General features: G+C 44.3%; 1 protein-coding gene across 4 annotated transcripts in view; it reads right to left on the bottom strand.

Annotated features, from left to right (window-relative positions):
* The window catches only part of SDK1 (sidekick cell adhesion molecule 1), a 431,815-nt gene that overhangs the window by 17,608 nt on the left and 391,565 nt on the right, over positions 1-22,642 (bottom strand). For all 4 annotated transcript variants that reach the window (XM_076350553.1, XM_076350555.1, XM_076350556.1 and 1 more), the window contains 6 exons: positions 16,139-16,254; positions 14,524-14,710; positions 13,570-13,707; positions 10,295-10,456; positions 8,956-9,081; positions 605-769 (listed from right to left, as the gene is read on the bottom strand). In XM_076350553.1, the coding sequence (XP_076206668.1) occupies positions 605-769; positions 8,956-9,081; positions 10,295-10,456; positions 13,570-13,707; positions 14,524-14,710; positions 16,139-16,254 (894 nt within the window). The remainder of the gene's footprint in view (positions 1-604; positions 770-8,955; positions 9,082-10,294; positions 10,457-13,569; positions 13,708-14,523; positions 14,711-16,138; positions 16,255-22,642) is intronic.

Raw genomic sequence — 22,642 nt, forward strand, 5'->3', positions numbered from 1 at the left:
GCATGTTTAGGCCATAGTCGTGTTTACTGGGAATAAGCCCGAGAGAGCAGGGAGGGTGGGAAGAGCCCAAGAGCATCACCAACGAGCTGTTCTGATGAAGGGGGACTGGATGCATCACACCGTACTGGAACCGCCAGCACGGAGGATATCAGGAATAATTTTGTGAAACTACACTTTTATATTTTTGAGAGCTAAATACAAAATAACACAGAAAATATTTATGAGAACCCTGGGAAAAAAAGAAGGAAGCAGAATAAACAAAACAACAGACGAGGAAAGGAGAAAAAACAAACAAGTTGTAGACTGTGTAAATTAGTCTTAGGGAAAGAGATCTTACATACAAACGCTCTTGAAATTCCTGAGAAGGTTCTTTGTCAAACTTAAAAATGGCACACGCATTTTTCCTCTTGAGAGTAAAGCATACTGTAATAACAAGCCTTGATTTACCACTATATTACTCTGGTTTTATCCTAAAACAAGTGGAAACAATCTGCCCTTGATTATTTGTTGCAACTACAGAATCTGGGTTGTTTTTTTTCCCTCTCCCAGCCCCCAACCCCAAGAAATTCCATTGGAAAATATATTTTAAAAATTCCATGATTACCTGATACTGCCACAGAGGGAACACTTGGTTCTCCATAGCCAAATTCATTGACAGCCACCACCCGAAATTCATAGGTCACACCCTGCTTGAGTTTGTCCAGGCCAACTGTGTAGGAGGTAGCACTGCGAGGGATGTCCTTCACAAACATATCCCACAGCCCTTCATCTAGGAAAGCAGCAAGGAGAGAAATGGCATGAACTGTGCGACCTGGCACTTCCTTCTGCTCATAGAAAAAAATTGTCATTAATTGTGTGTTTCAACCACAGGCAGTGGACATGCTTACCTGAAGGCTGCTCAGTGATACAGACAAATGTCAGAATGCCCTGCAAGACCCCATCTATAAAGGCATTTATTCATGATGGGGTCTTATAACAGCCCAGATGGAAGAGGTCTCCTCTAAAACCTGCAGCAGCACCCACAGTGACCTGAGCTGGCTAGAGCAGCTGCCAGCCATCCGGGTCCCTCCTGATCAGGTAAGGTCACTGCATCAGCATGCCTGTTATTTGACAGAGCAAGTAAACCCAAAGCAACCTGCTACATTAATGAGTCCTAATCGCACAGGTTTTGCCTGCTTTTTACATTGCAAAACTGACTTCGCTATTGAAGTGCGTAGGCTTTGCAAACTAATGTAAGATTTGGGTCTTGGTGGGAAGTACTGTGGCCTTGCATGAACTGGTGCCTGGTGGACTGGTGTCACTGGAGTGCTGCTTGCTTCACAATATCAATAGTGATATGTCCTTTGCATGCGCTGGCCCGCAGCGTGGCACAGCCCGCAGAGCGAGACAGCCGGCACTGCGCTTCTGTGCCGTGCATTTTTGAACAGGAATGAGTTTTTGTTTGTATTAGAAACCTCTTGAAGTTGTTAGAAGCACAATGCCGTTCTGATGGGAGTGTTTCAGTAGGGTAATCTCAGTCCTCAGCAGCCATACCGACATTGATCCTGATGTGCATCCTGACCAGGCACCGTTCTGGTCCCTGATCCATACCCGCAATCTTAGATTCACTTGATTACAATGGAAAGAACTTTCAACAAGATGGATGCTATTACCAGTAAGAACAAAACCAACTATAATTAAAAATGACAGTCAATAAGTTTGAGTGCAGGAATCAAACATTAATCTAAACGGACTGCTTTTCAGTAACAATTGGAGCCCAGCGCTTTCGCTGACAAAATGGAGTTACTGTCTATGCATGGGGCCAAACTCTCAGCTAGCCTAAGCCAGCATAGCTTTTACAGATCTCACCTCACAAGTATCCCATTGGGCTTTTACTTTTAGTTATCAAAGCTGTTTGAGCAATGTCTGTTTTTCTCTGCGTGTCCCACAGCAGTGGGAATACGATGATAACCTCTGCATAGATACGACTCCAGCGCAGGAGCTGCCTGCTTTGAAAGAAAGTCCTCTGCACTGTGAGATTCGAGCACCAGCATGACTTCTGTAGCTTGAGGTGTTATCAAGGTAACAATAAAGCAGGAGCCAGCAGCACTACCCTCAGCGACTTGTTCCACTGCTGCAACGTGAGGTAGGAATCTGTTCTCATTTCCTTTGCATTTACCTGAGTGTAAACTAATTGGAGTCACCGCAGCGATTCCAGAATTGTGCTGGTGTAACTGAGCAAAATTTGGCCCTTAGCCTACTTCTGTGCAACAGGGAATAGCAGCAAAGATGGATTGATTAACACTGCAGGTGCATTTCCATGTGAATGTTTTAACTTTGGCATCAGTAAATATTGGCTCAGTAATTTGTACCGTGCTGCACGTCTAGCAACACACACAATGACTAACAACCCCCAAACTACATCTTTTCTGATCATGAGGATTGGCAGTCTCAGTGGGCGCAAAAAGCAGGCTGAAATGTTATTGTTCCAGCTACATTTGAGAAATACCAAAGAACAATAAAAATAGGTAATTTTTCTGTCATGCTTAAAATTCAGAGCAATACATTATTCACCAGCATGATCAGAGTATAATGAAGTTATCATAATGTACCATTGTTATGTATTAGTTGGATATTACAATGGCTATAAAAGAAGAGATAAAATATTGACTTCCCTTTTACAGGGCAATAGAAGGCTAGATTATTTCTACCACGTAAACTTACAATGCAATAAAAAGGCAGCTTGGGATTTAGTTTCTCTGAAGAGGGTGGAGTGAGGGATGCATTTTCAAAGTTAGATTGTTGCAACCACCAATAGCAGGAAGATGGATCTCAGACTATAAAATATTGCCATAATTGCTAGAATTGCCTGAGCTTTCATAAACACATTTGTAAAATGCAATAAGAGAATTTGAGCCCATTGTGAATTGTCTGAAAAGCAATTTGTTTGCATTGAAAGCCATTTAAATGGGGGGAGAAAAGGCAACAATAAAAATGAATGTTCAACACTCACTGCAACAAACACAACAGTTCACACACACACTTTCTCACTCATTTTCTCAAACCTATCAAGGTGCACAGTGCAGAATATCCAACAGACCAAGAAGTGTACATTTAACCACTCTGTAAAGCTTCCAGTAAGTTGGGGAAACTACCTGTGAGAAGTCAACATTGCATTTCCACCTCTCTGTCCTCTTGGCTATGGTGGCGATGGTGTAGGGCAGCAAAGGCTGCTGGTGGATGTTTCTTCAGAGGGATTCCTGTCTCACAGGGACTCAGAGATGCTCTGGCTAGTAGCCATATCTTCTCTGGCCCACCCCCCTTTAATTCATTGAAAGACTCTTTGCCCAAACTTTTTTTTCCTGGGGTAGGAAACAGGGCTTGGCCAAGATGGGACCCAGCGCGTGATCCTTGGGATCCCAGAGAGGTGCTGATGCAGCTACTGTGGTCACAAGTCTGCACGGTGGCAGCCTGGAAAGGGAGACATCCTTACGTCTCTCCCACTGCTGACTCCAAGCCAATGCCACACACAGGACAGTCTGTGGCTTCCCAAGCCCCGGCCAACAAGATTTTTAATTCCAGATCCTCAATTAATTTATCTTACCTCCACCTGGAATACTCAAACCCCTCTTTGTAGATGGAGATCGCAAACAGATATTTGGGGTTTGGACTGGATGACCTTTAGAGGTCCCTTCCAACCCAAACTATACTATGATTCTATGATTCTATATCCAAACTAAAAAAAGCATTTTATTTCAGTGGTGAACTTTGAGATTAAATATTGAACACACACTTGTGAGTTCATTCACTGCATCTCTTCCCCCATCCCTCAAAACTAGGTTTGCTCTAAATGTTAGAAGTTCAGCTGAAAGAGAATTCATTAGAAGGTCACTTGTGATAGCAAAGATTGGCCTTTAAGCTCAGTAGAAAATCATTAGTACACTGTACACAGTATTTTCCACTCAGTTTAGGGAGGAAAGATGCACATGCCGTGGTTGGGATATCAACTGGGTATTAACTCATAGAAACCGCTGAGAAAAGCAAAGTTTGCAACACCGGACTCCCGCAAAGAGGTGCAAGGCTCAGCCAGCCCCAGTCAATGTCCTGAGAGAGGCAGCACAGCTGGCAGCGGGGATGCACTTGCGCTGCTCGCCAATGCTTTTCCTTCAGTAACATCCGTCCCTTTCTTCATTTCACATTGCCTTTCACTGGGCACTCGGCCTCTTAAAAAAGGCCTAAATGTGTGATAGAAAAGGAAGGGCTCCTCAAAAAAATACATTTTTCTTTGCTTCTTGTTTCTATCAACGCTTCGCCAGACCCTGCCCCAGCCTTATTTCCTGCTGAAGTGAGATTTGATGTTTATCTTGACTCCTCCACCCAATTTGGGAGTGAGGCACGTGCATGGGGAGATCTGAATGACAGGGGAAGGTGAAACCACCTCCAACCTAACACGATGTCCAGCCTGCCCCGGCCAGGCGCCGGCCATCCTGTGTTGGCGAGGAGCAGCCCTGCAGGCTGCAGCCATACACAGCACCCACAGGCCAGCCTGGCTTCACAGGCAATTGATCGGGGTCTCCGCGCTGAATAAATCTGTCAGTCAGTAACGAAGGCTCCCGGCTCTGCTAACTCAGGCCACTAACAAACAACTGCCGTGCTGCGGCTGGGGAGATGGAAAGCTGTCAGTTATTCAGGTCTTAAACACCAGCCTTCCCCTCTTGGAGTAAGAGGAGAGCCGTGCCGTAAAACTTTCTCCTAATTACACATTAGGAGGTTTATGAGGGGAGAAGCTGCTGAGAGTTAAGGACCGGCTGAATGCGGGTAGTGTTCCTCCTACGGAGGACAAAATTAAAATGTGGATGTATTTGTCAGAGGCAAAGGGCTGGATTATCATGCAAACTAGCGAAAGGACAAGAATGGGAAGTGAAGGCTGACAAACTGTCAGCCTCAGCATGTCGTTTGCGAGCAGAAGCGAACCAAAGGCCCCATGGCAGATGCCGGCAATGCAGCTGCACCATTCACTTTGAATTTACTGACTTTTGCTGGTTTGTGTCCATGTTTGACGCTGCACTCCTTCATTTGTTTAAAAATAAATAGAAAAGGAAGAAAATATAGAAACGTTACTCAAGACACCAGAAAGGAAACTAAAGTGAGATCTGCCCTCGGGGTGTGGGAAGCAAAAACCAGCATTTCTGGGAAGGACAATCCCCACTCCAAGTAGACGGGTTCTTCTCCAAAACGTCTGCTGCCTTCATGGAACTGATCATCTTGGGGAGCAAAAGAAAACACTTTCTTAATTTATCTATGTCCTAAGCTCATGATTTGTGGCTGATCTGAGGTTTAACCGGCCTGTTCATGCCAGCCACAGTGCTAGAAATATTATTATTGGAAGCATGTTAAGATACAATTCTCTCCACTGGGCTTAAGTCATCCCCTGCTTGGGAAAAGCAAACAAACAAACCCTAAAACACATCATGGGGAGAGGAAGCAGAAGAGGAAATCTATATCAGCTTGTCCTGGGTCAGAGGCTTTTCCTGAGGCGACACAAGCCATGAAGCAGATTGACCAAACATCTACGCGGCTGCCCTGCAGCTCAGGATGACTGCAGGAGGCAAATACATGCATGAAGGTGTCATGCTTGGCAGTTACGTATCCACGTCCACTCCTGGCAGTGTGGATCCCTGGGGCATTATACAAAAACATCCACTTTGTAGATAGGGGATAACTGGGAAGGAAAGCCTGCGTGAGACTGCTTAGTACTTTACAGGCCACATGCCTACCATTAAAGCACAGTCCAGAGAGAGGAGCTTTGGATGTGGCGTGGGATTGGGAAAAGAGGGGCAAACCCAGCTTCTCCACTCCCTCGGGCAGCACTGGGAACCTTAACATCATTGTGCCATTTCGGACTTTTCCTCTGTATGTAAAAACTGAGGACATGATCTAATACCCATTCCTTAGCCAGCCTAGTTGATGTCTAGGGAGTGCTTACGATGGCAGTGACAGAGGCTGCTTAATTGCATTGCTTGTAATGCACAAGGAGCTAAACTGGAGTCCATTTCTCCAGGGACAGAGAAGTTGAAGGAAAAGAAAAACTCTTCTGTTTCTGTAATGTCTTCCTCTAGCACAGATCACTCTGGAAAAAATATTGGTTCGCCTGCCCCGTCCCCGTGTCTGAGTATATTCAAAATGCAGAGGAGGTAGTCAGCCTGGTCACCTTCCATAAATCCGGGAGAGAAACGGGGAGATCAAATGAACAACCTCAGCTGCCTGCTGCCACCATTGCTAAACCCAGCAGGGCAGCCGGAGCCCTGGGAGACACAGCAGAGCACTGAAAAATTCAAAGGGAAGTGACAAAAGCGGGTAGGGCTTGCCATTTCTGACAGAAAGCCACCCTCCCACTCTGATGGAAGAGTCTTGGCAGGGAGCTACAGCAGGGAAAATGAGATGATACAGCATTTAACGTTTGGGGTAATGAGGCCTATAATAGATAACACTTGAGATGTGAAACACTAAGGTAGTGGTATTGCATTTAAATATCGGCAACAAGCTAAAGCTTTTCATCTGTCTGTTCAATGCCACTTTTTTGATCTCAGAAGGATGAATATATCTTTTCCTTCCTTGATTTTATGTGAAGGGCACAAGTCAACTGCTCTTCTCTTGCACAATGACTCCTTAAAAACAAAGGTTGCTCCAATCCACGCTCTATTACTCATATAAATCAACGTGCAGAAGCAAATTCTTAGAATCATATTAAAACAGAAGCTGCACTGAATGACCAGCCCTGACAGGAGGAATTAGTTCCCTGCTTTTGTTAAGCTCGTAATTCAGATTTCAAACTCCTCCGTGCAGAGACGAGGAAGAAAAGCAGCACAGTAAGGAAGCCGACACTTGGGTGAAATAAGCAAATGTTCCAATTAGTCTGTCTCCTCTCCTGGATCACATTTCACGCTTCTTACAGCTGCAACCAGAACGAAGGATGAGAATCCAGCCTACGAATGCCTAGTTCATTTGCTACAGCAGCATGAATAGGATTAAAATAATCTGAAGAGGAATTAAATGCCTCAACAGTCAGGTTGCAAGAGCAGGAGAATAAGACCTCTTCTGTGTGTTTCCAGGATAAGTGGAGTGGGACCAGCAGAAGTGACCCAGGGTTAATGCAGCTCAGACCTGTCTTGGAGGGACTATTTTCTTCCTACTCAAAAAGAGTGGGCCACAAATCCTGCATCCTTAGCCATGAAATGTAAAACGTTCATTCACATCCAACGGTGAGACAAGCCCAGGAACATCGGATGAGTTTGCAATGTTACCACTCACACGAGCTGAATTTCCAGCTTGCAGACAATCTGCACATGGGCTGCAGGTTTCCCTCTAAAATACTCAAAAAACCCTGTTTGGGGAAACGTAAGCTGGTAAGTCAACTTCAATGAACAGCTTCAGTTTAACCTGCTATCTAAACAATGCTGTTCAAATAAGATAGGGTATTTTCTACCTATGAAGAAATAAGGGCAGAAATCAATAAGCTGATGTAAGGGAAATAGAAGCACAGCGGTGTCACGCCTCTAACTAAAAAAAAATCTTGATTGCTCTGGGAAACTCCAGTGCTTTGAGAAGGTACACATTTTCCTTCACTTTGTTTTGAAAACAATTGTCAAGTAAATGACAGAAGTGAGGAAGAAATTTTAGGGTCACAGCAGAGCCTCACTACAGAGCAAATTCTATCAGACGCAAGTATGGAAATCTGCATCTTCAGTGATGACAAAAGAAATGCAGGCAGTGATTTTGTTACTGGTCTGGTTAAAGGTAATTAAAATCATTGGTTTTAAATGCAGCCTGACATTCAAGACACATACAAGAAACAGTTAGGATCCTTTATATAATCAAACAGATAAGCATTCATTTAATCAATATATAATCAAGCAATGTGCAAGCACCTAGGAGTAAAAAAAGGAAAGAACAAGCAGCCAACATGGGTATGTCAAGTATAAATCATGTCTAATTTCATTCTGTGACAGGGAAGCAGACCTTGTCAATAGAGGAGAAAGGGCAGACATCATCTATCCTGACTTCAGCAAAGCTTTTGACATCGTGACATTCAAACACGGCCTACGTGAAACCAGTATCTGGTAGATGCATCACCGGCTGGAAAACTGTTCTCGGCGAATGGTTATCAACATTCACTGTCAGAGTGGAGGGCAATTATCAAGTGAGATTACACAGGGGTCTGGCAGCATTCACTGGTTTTTGTTAACGACTTGCTTACCAGAAAGTGTGCACTTATTGAATTTGCGAGGGGTAGGAAGCTGGGAGAGGCCATGAACAGGCTGGAGCATACGCCTACTTTTAAAATGACAGTGTCCCACTGGGGAACTATTCTGGAAAAAGCAGAGAGCAGCTTCAGTAAGATGCAAATCCCAGAAGCAAAGGAGCTCTGGGAAAGCACCAAGAAAAACTTGGTGGTGATGGGGGGAACTCCTTTCCCCCCCCCCCTAATGCCCTCCCTGCAGAACAAATGGGAAAAGCGATGCATACGTGGTGCTAAAGTCCTGGCCCTGTTATTAACAGTAAAATAGTAATTAGCTGCTGTGTTCTGCTGCAGAGGAGGACAGATTTCTAGCTGTGGTCCTCAAAATACAGTTTGCAATATTGGTCCTTGCGCATGAAAGATGCTGTAAGCATTTAAGTGAGTTTTAATTATTAACTATATTAGCTCATCTGTTGGATGATTTACCAGTGATTTAGTACAGTGAAAGCCAGAGCACTCAGGGTAATTTTCTGTGACTACTCCTAACCAGGAGAAAATCTGCTAAACCACATAATAAACCAGCAACGGTTTCATACTGGCTGGCAACAGCGTTCTCTCACAAAATCCCATTACCTTACTGGGATGACAAACAACCTTTCCACCGCAGGATGGGTTTCAGCATGGACTGAAGGAAGGGAACTCATGACATCAAGCTCTCCGTGTTTCCCACGGCTTACCTGAGGGTCGTGCCTCTATAATGTACCCAATGGTGGGTTTTTCTCCTGAATCTCCCTCAGTCCATTGTAGTGTCAGCCCAGAAGCAGATTTTGTCACCAGAATCTCCTGAGGGGAGCCGGGAGACCCTGAAGGATGAAACGAGAATAGCAAATGGTGGTGGTATCACAGACAGACTGCAGTATTCTTCATTTCTTCTAGCGATATAGGGGAAAAAAATTATCTAGAAGTATCGGTCAACATATAGGCAACATAAACCAGCTCCATGGGCTATTGACCTAAATTTTTCACTAGTTCTAGTACCAGCAGTTACATATCAATGGCTGGGGTTTACAGGTACCTGTGTTAAGAAGGAAAGAGAAAAAACACTCATTTTAACCATTAGCATATCTGCAGCGTTTGCACATTGCCACTGCTATTTCTGACTTCAGAGGTGAAACCAGCCTCCAAGTTTCAGGGAGAGGTTCGTGGGGACAGCCGTCTGCCCCTTTGCTTGGGAAGATGCCACGGCCATGTTAGAGAGGATTCCTGCTTTATACTCTCTGTGGTGGGGCATGAGAGTTAGACTGCGGATCCATAGTGCTGCTGTCCCAGATAATGGCTACGGAGGGTACTGTGATAAAGTGAAAGCTTGCTGGCACCCAGAAGGGTGGAATTACCAGACGTGGCTCTGATGGAGGGAGCAAGTATTTCCCTGAGCTGGAAAAGAAGCAAAAATCAGAAATGTGAGCATTGCATTGATGTTCTGTGACTTACTGGACAGGCTTATATCATTGGAAGGCATTTGCCTTGTTAGATTATCTGTTTATCAAAATCACTGACCAAATAAGAAAACAAACTCTTTCGGTACGCATATTGAACCAAGCTGGTGTTCAGTCTGTAGCTCCTCTTGACATATCAGGAAATTTGCAGACCTCTCCCTCTGCATAAACCAAAGCGTTAGGAGAGAATAACTGTAAATTCTTTCTGGCTTTACATCCAGGAACCTCTGCTGGTTTCGGCAGAGTTATTCCAGTTCTGACTCCACCGCAGAGCAGTACAGTCAGAATTATGCACTGCGCTGTCAGGCTGCAGCTTCGAAATCCCTGGCTAGCCCATTTGTGTTATGATTTATTCACACTGTTTTGTTTATTCACATCAGACTTCTAGGTTTCAGGAAAAAAGGAAACATGTTTTTCATGGGCAGTTGCGAAACCCACTGAATCATGCTCTGAGCTCCTGTGACTCAACTTCTCCTTGGCTTGGAAATTCATGTTAAGCCCTGACTGCACTATTCCCCGCTGTTGGACCACGTTTGTGTAACTGATCTGGCTTGTGACATGGTTTTATGGTTCCACTTACCTTCTGCTGGCCCAGCTGTGACGTTGGCTTGCAGTTCAGGTCCATAGGCGATGGTTCGAGCTTGCACTCTGAATAAATAGGTCATGCTCTTGGTGAGATCTCGGACCTTCAACCAACGCTGCCAGTTCCCTTTAATGTCCACGGTCACCACCTTACTCACCCCTGGAACAGCCACGCGGATAAAAAAATAAGAGAAGGTTGCAATGCAAAAAAAAGAAATCAAGTGGAGCTTGTTACATCTAGATGGTAAGTAAAATTATCTGCCAGTTTGCTATGAAAGTATTTCTTACAATTAGCAGGAGTTTAAGTAGTGATAATAGCCAATTTTCAGCACTGATAAGTATAATTAGAGTTTAAGCTTGATAAGTGGGTACTGACAGGAAAAAAACCTTACAACACAACTGGGAAATTACCAAGAGACTACAGGCAACTTCACTAATTACTCTGGGAAGAAAGGAGGAGGTAAACGAAGAGGACTGCGTGTTGCAGATTGCCTCCTAAGCAAGCGTTTCTCCACTGCTTCTTTGCCAAGTAACCTGCAACATTGCCTGGAGGAGGAAACAAGGGCCAGGCTCTTTGCTTTCACCTCGTCCTGTCATTTCCACCATTACCAAGTGAATGCGGAATGAAGGACATACATCTCACAGGTAACTTCTGGGTATAAACGCCACTGCAATGGGGGATGCAATCAAAGCACTGTTAGCTTGGACAAGGCTGAAGTCATGACTTGTGTTTCACTCTTCTCACTAAGAATTTTTCTTACATGGATGAATTAAAATCGGTGCTGTTTCCTTCACGAACGTTCATAGCCAGTTTCACGTTTAGGTTCTCAGTGCTGCACAAAGGGCAGAGTGGCAATGAGTGCTTTGAAAACAAAAAATCTAGTTTTCATCGAAATTTTCTAAAAATAGGTCAATGGAAAGAATTTGATTTATAAATATTTCACAGAACAGAAAGTTTGAATTTACAGAGCCCTTTTGGCATTTTCCTGGTTCTGTAGATGCACATAACACATTTCAAACCAAGAAGATAGGAAGCGGGAAAATGTTTTTCCCACTGGAGAAGGCGGCTTGCTAGTTTGTCTTTTCAGAAAAATGCAGAAGGAAGATTTTTTTCAATCCAGATGCTTATTTTATGCAAATCAAGATGCTTCTTTCAGTTTTCATCAGTTAAATAAAGAATAATGTCCAAGCAATTTCTGTTCAAAGTTTTCTCCCAGATACAATTTATAACTTAGGGAATCTTTCCTTGGTTAACGAGGAAGCAGTAAAAGTGTGCCCTCCTTCCCTAGGTGTACTATTTCATTTCTCTGAGACAAATCAGGAAGCATTTGTCATTTTGAAGTTCTGTTCCAAAAAAAAAGGAACTGTTAAAAAAGGCTCCAGGGCAATTTTGTTGTCTATTTTTGTGTAAAACACAACGCTGTAAAGCTTAAACAATAAAAGGTCACACAGGGAGAAGACTGTGCTAAAGAACAGATCGCTGTTAGGAAGCTTTGCAGACTATGCAGGTTTGAAATGGTGGCTTGTGAGTGGGAAGGCAGGAGGTGTCACAACGGCGAGGGTGCTCAGCCGAAAATCACGAATGGGTGAAAAGCCAAAAGATGCAGGAAAAAAGCTCCAGGGGGTCTGGTCCATCCATGCTGTTGCGTTGTAGTGCTGGCATGGAGGAACGTTGAGACCTGGGGCTGGAAGGACCCTCTGGGATCGTGGGGTCTGGCAGCTGCCAGCCCCGCAAGCCTCGCTGCCTGCATTCAGCACTGTTACATGCTCCACCTTCAAATGAGTTTGGCTTTACCTTGCTCTCTAAATAAAGGAGCGTGGCTTTTCTATCAGAGGAAAATGATGGCATCGAGGGAGGGATTACTTACCATGGTGGGAGAATAAATATGTTTGCTGAAAGAAAAATGTTGGCACAAGAGCAAATGGGTAGAAACTGGAAAATAAATTTAGGCAAAAACTTAGAATCTGAGGAAAAGCCCGCCATAACCTCCCTGCTCACATCAGAAATCTTCTAGAGGGGAAGGAGAGACAAACTGGAGTTAGAGATAGCACAGGCAGAGGCAGGGAAGAGAAGAAAAGAAAACAAAGATTCTGAGGATGTTAAGTCAAATGCATGCAGAGAAAACATGATCTGACACTTCCATATTTTCAGGCGAACAAATGTGTTCTTAAACCTTGTGTAGGAATGAATAAAAGGCAGGAAATGCCCAAACAGCCCGAACCTCCTGTATACCCTGTGCACATTTCTTGGTCAGAATTAGAAATGCTTTCTGCATTAGCTCTTTGTGCTCAGACCTGCCAGCTGTAAAGGCTGGAAGTGCTTTTATTCCCATGTTTTCATTCCTGAATATAACTTTCTCAGTGCATGAGACATGGGTATTCAGACAATATAGATCTTTATTCCTTACAGAAGAAGCAAATATGAGTGACTGATATCTTTATTTCTTTGGAAAAGAGTTTAAAATGGATTGGCAATGGTTGAAGTTACTCTCCCTGCTGTCACACTGCCAAAGTTGGACATCCTACTGAACTACTGGCGATCTACCAGGAATATAAAAATGTTAATAAGACCATCCACAAACTTTGTAATCTTTTCTAATTCACCTTTGGAATGAATTTACATTTGTTTTCAGAGAAACTGCCAAATCCTTCTCTGTTGCTGTTCTGGCAAATTAATGAAACATTTGTGGCCACCACATTGTTGTGGCCCAGCTTAAATCTAGTGCTGGGTTAAAAATGCTGCTTGAAAACTCCATGTAAACAGACACAACTAAATCTCTATCACAGTTATTCTCCCTTGTCAAAAGTGGCGGTGGTACCAGTGATGACTAGCACGTTCGATGCCCAGGCAATCTTTGCGATAACAGAAGTGACACATGACATGATAAGCAACACAAATGCGTCTGACGACTATTCTGGGATGGAGCCTACTCAGCAATTTCAAAGCGCAACGCGGGGAGACAACCAGGCACTCTCAGGCTGAGTTTCCTCTTCGCCCATACCAGGTAACGACGGCCGTAAAATGACTTTTCAAATCACACAGAATATAGTTTGTGCAAGAAAATGAGAGAGGACAGACAAAAGCTATATTCCACAATGTTATAGGCTGCTGAACAGTTTTGGCAAAAGCAGAATTGTTTCACTTACCCTCTGCCACCTGGCTTCTCTTGGAAAACGGCAGAGAGCAAGTAGGAAATTGGGCAGAGATAAAAGATACTACAGTGCTTTTCTGTCATTTCCCCATGAATATGTATGATCGGAGGTCTTTCTTACCCTGGATGGGAGCCAAAGGCTCATAGACTACTCGATAACCCTGCAGGACTCCATTTGCTGCTGTCGGCTCGCCCCAAGACACATTGAGTGTCGTGCAAGTGATTTCAGAGAACGCCAAGAAGCTGGGAGCACTGGGTGCTGAAAGGATTACAAATAGATTGAATTGCAGTAGGAGTAGTCAATCTGATATACATATATATTATAAAACATTAGTTTATTTGCCCAGCCTAAATCTAAAGGAAACAAGCTGAGAGTGGGATTTGTCTATTTTATCCAAATGTCCTGTAATCAATCAGAAAACCAGTCTGACCTAAAAAAAGCAGCCACTCAGCTGCAAAGCTGAACCTCAAAAGCAAGCGAGGAGATAGGACATGGAAGGGAAAGACCCTCAGAAGGGTGCTACGTGAGCATACAGCCCGAGTGCATGCCTCCTCTTCATAGCCACCACACCAAGGGCGTTGCCTTCACCCTGTGCTGGAGTACTCCTACCACGGTCACATCCAGCACTGAGACAGCTCAGTCTGACTCGGTGGCTGCTGATCCAGCTTTTTTAAAAAAAAAAAAAAAAGGAGGAATTATAAAAAGCACAATAATTCTCTCACAGGACTGTTTGGGCAATTTCCAGGCACTGGAGATTAGTTCCTTCAGATTTTCAGACGTGATAGCAGAGGCCAGAAACAGACCCACAGACAGTTTCCTTCTGGATCAGCTTGTGAAGGGACTGGTCCTTCTGCCAGTCCATTCTCGTTTCTGCTGTAGCATTCCCTTTCCCACATGGTCCACTTATTTGATCCCTTTTTTCCCCTCCAAGACCACTACAATGTAACGACCCATCTGAAAGCTAAATCTAAACACCAGTGCCCTCCTGCATCCACCCATTTCCCTTAGCCACTGCCCGGTTACATTCTGGTCATCACCAAGTCTGTGCTTTGAGACAAGGCAACGATCCCGTACCCGCCTGGTGTGTCCTGCCCTGCGAGGGGCTGCTCCTGGGGCCGTCCCCGGCTGCGTTGAAAGCAGAGATGCAGACCATGTACCGCGTGTGGCTGGTCAGGTTTTTGAGCCGGACGGTTGTCTCAGGGAGGAAAAGGACCTTCACTTTCTCTGTGTCATTTTGGATGTCACTCTCCCAGTAGTAAACCTGTTGGGACAGTGAGATGTTTTAGTATATCCCACACCTAGGAAACATCTGGGCATTGCAGCTATAAAACATCAGGAAGATGGTGCAGTCTTGCTCTGGACTCCTGCATTAAATGGGATACTAACGCTTTTCACCACATGCCAAATCTTTTCTCTTCCCTTGGCAAATTCCCCTGACTCCAGTGACCACGTAGCTGAGTACATCACTCAAAAATAGAGCAATAGAGCACAGGCTGAAGAATATGGCCTAATGACAGCAGATATGAGCTGCCAGAGTTCAGCGATGAGAGGTCAGTCTTTAAATTCTCCCTGAAATGCTAGCTGCCTGTCAGCACTGGCATCCCGATACGATGGTCCATAATTCACCTCTGTATGCACACAACGGTTTCACCATTTGTCTTCACAGGACAGCCAAGCAAATGCCTTCCTGAAGAGGGTAATAAAGACTTTCCCTAAAGTTCCTTGAGGTACTTTTTCCCATTCTTCCCTTACATAATTTTTATCCTGATGCCATAAAATTAGGCTTTGGAGAATTGGTTTCCAAGAGGAAAAGTGGTGCCAGCCCTACTTATTGGACAGGCCTGGCAGCGAGAGCATTACAACAGGCCAAAGCAAGCCAGAAAGTGGAGAGAACGAGCCAAGGCAAGACTCCACCTTGGCTCTACAAGCCAAGCTGTTAGAACCATCTATATACGTACAAAAGGAAAAGAACATGAATTGATATATAAGGATGCTTGTTACTGCCAAGAAGGGATGCCAGATTATTCACATTGGCTTGGCTTTTCTTCGCTTATGGACCTAAATTCATGGAGAGAGGCAGAGCCAGACACTGAACCCAAGCCAAGCTCCAGTGTTTGTAGACTTGCCCATTGCCACTCTCTGAGGGTCCGTTCTCATGCTGGAGAAGCTAAACAACATGCCTCTGCAACGTGCTCATCTCCTACGAACCAAATGCAATTAATAGTATGATTTAATTTTGTTTAAGTTAAGGAAATGAAATAATTCTTCTGAAATCTGACCTGGCTCAGGCCTGGAGAAAGTTCTGCGTTTCCTAATGGCTTGTAACATTTGATAGATAGAAAGCTCAGTTACTTTTCTTCGATACATTTCTTGCCCCTAGCTCTTGTGTGTCTGTTGCTTTTTGGAGCAGATATGTTGCCTGCATAAGTGGAGCTGCCGCCTTATCTGCGTACCCTGTTTCCCCACGGCCTCCTTCTCCACAAATAGCAACACACTCTTCCTTTTCTCTCCCCCCCAGTCTCATTCTCTTTCTTTTGGTTTTGGGACTCGGTGCCATTTCTCTACTGCAGTCTGAATGCTGTTTTAATTTGCCTCATACAGTGAGGGCGACTGTAGTTTGTAGAGCTATCTCACAAGTAATAGCAACGCCAAGCAAGATAAATGAAACCAGTAGAAACAGGAGGATTGCCTTGTAGCCTTGGATGTTCCCATTTTGGCTGTCGGCGGGAGGGGGGTCCCAGGTGAGCTCCAGCTGGCTTGCAGAAAGGGCGTTTACTTGGATGTTCTGTGGGGCCAGCGCTGGTGCTAGAAGGAAAGGAGAAGAATTAATAGTGACAAGCAGAACTAGTTCATATCCAGGCAGCAGTTTTCCATTTGCGGAAGGACCCAGGCCAGGCTCTGTTTACGCCACAAGTCAGCTAACAGTCAGCCCTGGAGGTATCTATATCACAGGGAAGTCTCAGCCCAGGTGGGCCGAGGAGCAGCCGGGCCTCCGGACGTGGTTATGTTCTGTCCCACACAGACTGGGTTAGACATTGAATCGGCTCAATCCTGCCAGCAGCTTTGGAAAAGAAAGGAGAATTTTATCTTCATTCTGCGGTAACGTTTGGGGCTTGCCTTTGGCAGCGGCACTGCGCTCCTGACCGACCACTCTTGAAAGTAACTGGGAGCAACGCAGCCCCCTTGCCACCGTCAGCCTGGCCTGCCACTCAGCAGCAAGTCTTTATAACAGCCTGTTTGCAAGGCTCCAAGACTTAGGGCCAAAATACTGTCTAAAAGTACCTCCAAAACCAGTCAGACACTAATCAATTCAACTAATATTTTATGTATGACAAAATGACTTTTAGTTTGCTACTTGTTAGCTCTGCTTTGATTATACTGTCACATATACATGCTGGCCCTCTTTGGCTCCTGATGGCATTTCTTCTTTGCATTGTGCTGTGCTAGAAAACGAATCTTTCAGTGCACCTGGGTCACACCATCCTTCCCTTTGTCGGGATCCAACTTGGTGCAGGTGGATTTTCTTCCCCAGCAGCCAGCAAGGACGGTCTGTTTTCCCGACCTGCTGTCCCTGTCTCCGGCAGGTCTTAACAAAACAGCACATGTTCTGTTTACAGAGAAGGTGCCGAAGCGTGTCCCGTTCAAACTCCAGAATTAGGAAGAGAAAGGCAGGGCAAAGGGTACGCTTCTCCTTTCTCCATGTTCACGGTGCTGTAGCCTTCACCCAGGCCACCTGAGAAAGCTGCCTCTCTTCTCTCAGCCCCTTTATGGGCCATAAATAGGAGTGATAAAACATTCACTACTTGAGTTAGATAGCCCCGGTTATCAGTTCCTCTGGAGACTTCTTTCTTTAGAGAGAATGACCTTCATAAGTCACACTTTTCTACCAATACTCCCTCCCCCCAGAGTTATAAAATAAAATAGTAATTAACACCCACTCAGCCTGACACCAACTATTTATTTTGTTCTAACTGTGTGGTTTCCATATTATCACTGCCCACCCTGCCGTTAATGGAAATGTTAATAACCAGCGCCAGGTTGTTGTGACAGATGCTTGGGCTCATTATCAGAAATTCTTATTTACCGCTCCATTAAACGACAGAATCGCACAAAAAAACAATTCAATCAAAACTAACTGGAGGAATTTTAACAGCCACATTAATAATCCAAAACATAAATAAAGTTAATGTCTTTTGCATGTTTGCCATCGGCAACTCTATTGCAAAATTATTGCTGTACAATTAAACGTGAAAGGCAAAATTGAAAATAGCCTTTATCCCAGTGCTCAGTTCAAACTATTTGTTTATTATATTTTTTCATTTCCTTTTTGGCTGGATGTAGCGAATGCATGAGGTGACAATGACCATCAGCGAAATACAGCGTGTTCACAGGGGTGCACTCGTCCAATTGCTGCCCTGTCTTCTGCACTTTGCGGAGGAGCGGAGGGAGCAGCTAGCCGGCTGGCTGGCTGCATTCAGTGCACTGTAGCGTCCTTCTGTTAAGGACCAAACATCTCAAGATTTTGAGACTTTCACAGCACACATCAGAGTGCGAGGCCAAACTGATCACACAGCACAAACCTGAAAATACACCTCGGAGATTTCCAGACGATGACACGCTCAGGGAAACAGGAATATGTACAATCACAGAAGAAAATGGATCACTTTAGCAATGTGTTTTCTTTCTAGGTAGTGACACTACTGTCTGTCCTGAGCTGACAGCTTCAAAGTGCTCTCAATACCCAGGTCTGAAGCAGCGTCTACAATAGCATTTTTCTTTGGATCCCATGTGCCAGCCTGCAACAATTGCCGCTTCCGAGATGCGACCATTAGAAGAGCCGGTGTGCGCAGCCTGCTGCCAGAAAAACACCGCTTTTCCTCAAACCACTTTTGGAGCACATCTAAGAAACACAATGGTTAAAAATTGCCAGTGATCATTCTCCTCTGACACGCTCGCTGCCGGAGCTGCACTTTTGCTGGCACAGCAGTGGAAAATTTGATGGGGGGGGGGGGGGGGGGGGAGAAGACAATGTGGAAAAAGACATTTCCCTTCGCTACCCCAGAGCCTCTACGAGATGTAAATTGTTTGGTTTTGTGCCTTGTGAGTCTGTCCCTCTGTTCAACTTTCAAAGGGTGATGTGTCCCTCCTCTTCTAAGCACAGATTTCTTGTTGACAGCAAGGGAGAGCAGAAAAGTGCTGCTGATGCTTGATGTGGCTCTGTGCAGACAGCACGTTACATTAAGGGTGAAATGAAATACTTCAAAAAGAAGGAAACACATCCCTAAAGACTCGTACCTGTTTGAAACCTCCAACCATTCACCGAATGTATGGACAGTCTGTGCCAATAAAAGCAAGTGCATTTTAAAGGTGAATTCAAAAGCCTTTTACCTTCTAGGAATGCAGTTGAAGATTACTGAGCTCTGAATTTTTTCATGGCTGTTGAAATCACGAATACATAAAAAGCAAGGTTAAAGCTGCGTACCTCACGCTGCTTGAGGTATTAGTGACATGATCAACTATAGCAGAAGTGACACAGACCCCTGAGGGTCTAAACTCAGCTCTTGGCAGGTGGAAAGCGTTTCACTTTCCCTGAAAAAAAACAGTATGTATTCATGAAGTCTAATTCTGTGCATGTATCCTGCCTTGGAATCTCATGCAGATATTTGTAAACATTTCTTTTCTTATCTGATTTCAATTCACCTTTGAGATTGTCTCCTTGAAACTCTCTCTCAGCCAAAAAGTAAGAAGAAAGGCTGAGCAGGTTGTATAGTAATTACTAAAAAAACATCATCATCTATGGACTGGGATGATATTGGCAGGATCACGTAAAGACAACAAATCTATCTGGAAATGCAAGAGAGAGTCAAAATGAGCCCATGAATAAAGTTACACATCTAAATCCACATTTAAACATATCACTGCCCCCATTTTCCAGTCGTACTGAACAGCCTCTGCTCACGCTGCAGTCAATTTGAGCTTGCAAATGCTTATAACCTTTAAAGAGAAGGTGCTTAAAATCCCCAGTGGCCTGCCCGCACCGGAGCTCTGTGCATTGCAGAAGGTTCGCCTTAGTTTTTCTCGCTGCTTGCTTTGGATATTTGCTCTCTGGGCTGTGTGGCACTGAGAGCTTTTCATCAATATGAAACTACTATTCCTTTTCTTAGTGACAGTTGCCACGATGCTATGTAGCACAGGTAGGCTACAAATCCTTGTGAGTCATTGGGTAAACCTAATAACTGTTTTTATGAAGCATTCCTTGCTGCTCTTAATCTGCTCCAATTTCTGGGTAGCAAAGGATTTCTCTGATTTTCTAATTGTTTCTATAATGCCAGTATTATGTCAGGAAACTCACAGACAAGTCTGGAGCAAGATTCCCTTATACTCATGCCATTTAAATAAACATGCAGGCAAAAAATGAGGAGAAAAATGCAGTGAAAGAGACTGAAGATTTTCTGTGCATCAGCTTGATCCCACAGTTCCAAACAATCCCAAGCAAATTTCTGTTTTGTAAAGACCTCTGATCCTTTTCTATCTAGCAAGCATTTCCCCCCCAGTTCATCAAAGCATGCTTTTGTGAACATGCCTGCTTTTATTCCCTAGTAATCAATATATTTGCATTTTGGTGTTAGCACCTAGAGGCCAGAATCTCATTGCACAATGTGTTGCATAAACACAGAACAAAGAGACAGCTCCAGGCCTAAAAAGCCTCTAATCTGTATGTCTACACACTATAATGGCGGGGTGGTTGCAGCATGTTCTGACGTATCAGCTGTAATCTTACCTACCTAGTAACAACAAGAGAGAATACACAGCAATATTCAATGTAGCATGTGCTGACACTTAAAGCATGCACACACAGCACCTCCAAAGTTTACACGCTGGTTCCTGGCACACACAGTCATGGAAAATAGAGCTGGAAAGGATTTGGAGAGGGCTCAGACATCCATCCTCCTGCGTCACAGCGGGATCAGCTCGGCTGGTCAGATGTTCCTGTAATCTCAATCACTGACCTCTTTCCAGATTCCCCCACCATCCCCACACAAACTCTACCAGCATATCCCTATTTTTAAAACTCTTAAAATAACTCTCAGGTTGCTTTTTTTTTTTTTAATGTCTAGCCTAAACCATCCTCGCCGCATTGAAGTTCTGTCCCTGCAGTGACATGGAGAACAGATTGTTTCTTCTCCTGTTGCAGCCACTGCCCTCAAGTTATGGCGTAGATAAGCAACAGTTAAGTGGATTATAAAAGCCAAACACAACAAAACAAACAGAAGGTCACAAGATAAAACAGCCAGACTGATCTGCAGAATGGGCAAAGCAAAACGCAAGAGGTTTTCTTGCAGTATGGGCTCAGAGAAGGAATGCAAGGATGTTACCTCCCAAGAAAGAACAGAGAGGTGCATCTGCAGATGTTTGCAGTCACTCCTTCCACGAAGGAAAAGCAGCACGAGAGAAAAATATTCAGTGTATATTGGCCATTTTCTTACAGTGTCTGCGAAAGAGAGGTGGGAGCAAGGAACGCTTCCCCTGTGCAGCAGTACCTCTGTGCCATCAGGAATGCTGCGTGAGCGATGCTGATTAGTTCAATAACAATTAGTTAATAGTGCTTCAAAAACAGCTACTGTGAAGCTGCTTTCCGCTGTGACAAAGCGGCATAAGCTATATTTAGAATGTAAAACATGTTTCCCACCAATTTCTGGCTGTTTTAAGCTAGGCTACGTTTTGCGATGGAAGTACGTGCTTTTTCCGAGGACTGCACTTTCTGGTGTTACTCAGATGTATTTCAGATGCAATAAGACAGGCAGACCCACGTACAAAAGATGTGGGTCTTAACCCCTCCAACGCAACTCCATTTGCTAACATTGGACCTGAGTGCTCCTACCCTCTTTATTCAGGCATGACAATTTGGCACCAAAACCTAGTGCTCTGCCAGTTGTTAACTTCAGCAGGCTCGTGGCACCCTGCAACTTGAAATAAGTCTCAGGAAAGGAGTCTGGTCTCCTCCATCTTCGAGAAACCCAACCTCCTACTGGGTGGGGGTGTGTGTAAAGCAGTTGCAATAGCCAGGTTTTAGTAGGAAATAACCCTTTTTTCAGGGATGTTGATACATGTGATATATGTGTTGATTTACATGGTTGCATAGATCAGTGTAAGAGAAATTGAAACATTTCCTAGTGTACAAGAGACCAATGGAAGTCAATACAGGAAGAACTTGAACAACATCCCTCTCACCCTCATGAACGCTGATGAAGAGGGAGCACAATCTAATCGATGCAAAAATACAAAGATAAACAGACAAACCTACCTTGGTGGAGAAGAAGGGGTGGAGAGGAGAAAGAGAATAGCTGTCAGGATGGGGACTTTGGGAATCCAGCACACCCGCAATCGCTTTACTCTGTGCCATATTATCCGGGTAGGCAAACACTTGGCCCCCTCCCCGTATACTACACTTAGTACAGTAGCTGGTTTTTGCCACATCAAATTTTTAAGGGTATTAAAGTCATGAAAAAGCATAAATAAAAGCAGCTGCAAATGATACCCAAATGTAACATAGCCAGCTTCTTTGCTTAGCACTGGGAAGCTTCCCAACATTGACTAGGCATGTCTTCAGCATCTGCAGAGATACGAGAGGTAGGCGGGGGTGGAAGGAGGAAGGAAGGAGACATGACATTCACCGCACATATCGGAAAAACACTGAAATGAAACAAGGACTAGAAATGGAGTATCCTTTCCACAGATCCAGACTCTAGGAGGTTATCTGCCAATGCCTTTTTTTTTAACTGAGGCGGCAATCATGTCCTAAGGAAACCTCTACGGATATGATTTATTCATGAAGAACCTTCATAAACTGGCAAGTGACTCAAGCAGAAGTAATTCTCATCCTGTCCCTCACCATCTCTTCCAGCGGTGGTGAAAACACTGTTGCTGTGATTGCTAATCTTTTAATATGGGGTTCAGATTTCCCAATGAGCCATGTGCAATCCAGGATTTTCATGGGACAGACACGATCTGGAGTGATGCAGAAAAAGTTACCATGATCGCATTACAATGCCTACGACCGAGGCAAATCCCACGGAGCAGTACTGTGAAATAGTTAGAGCCTGCAAACAAAAACTACACACTTTTCTTTCGCTGAAGCCCACAGTTCTACTTAGCTAATACAAACTTAAAATAGGCCATCACATTGCATACT

The sequence above is a fragment of the Aptenodytes patagonicus genome, chromosome 13, assembly GCF_965638725.1.
Source record: "Aptenodytes patagonicus chromosome 13, bAptPat1.pri.cur, whole genome shotgun sequence".
NCBI classification, from domain to species: Eukaryota; Metazoa; Chordata; class Aves; order Sphenisciformes; family Spheniscidae; genus Aptenodytes; species Aptenodytes patagonicus.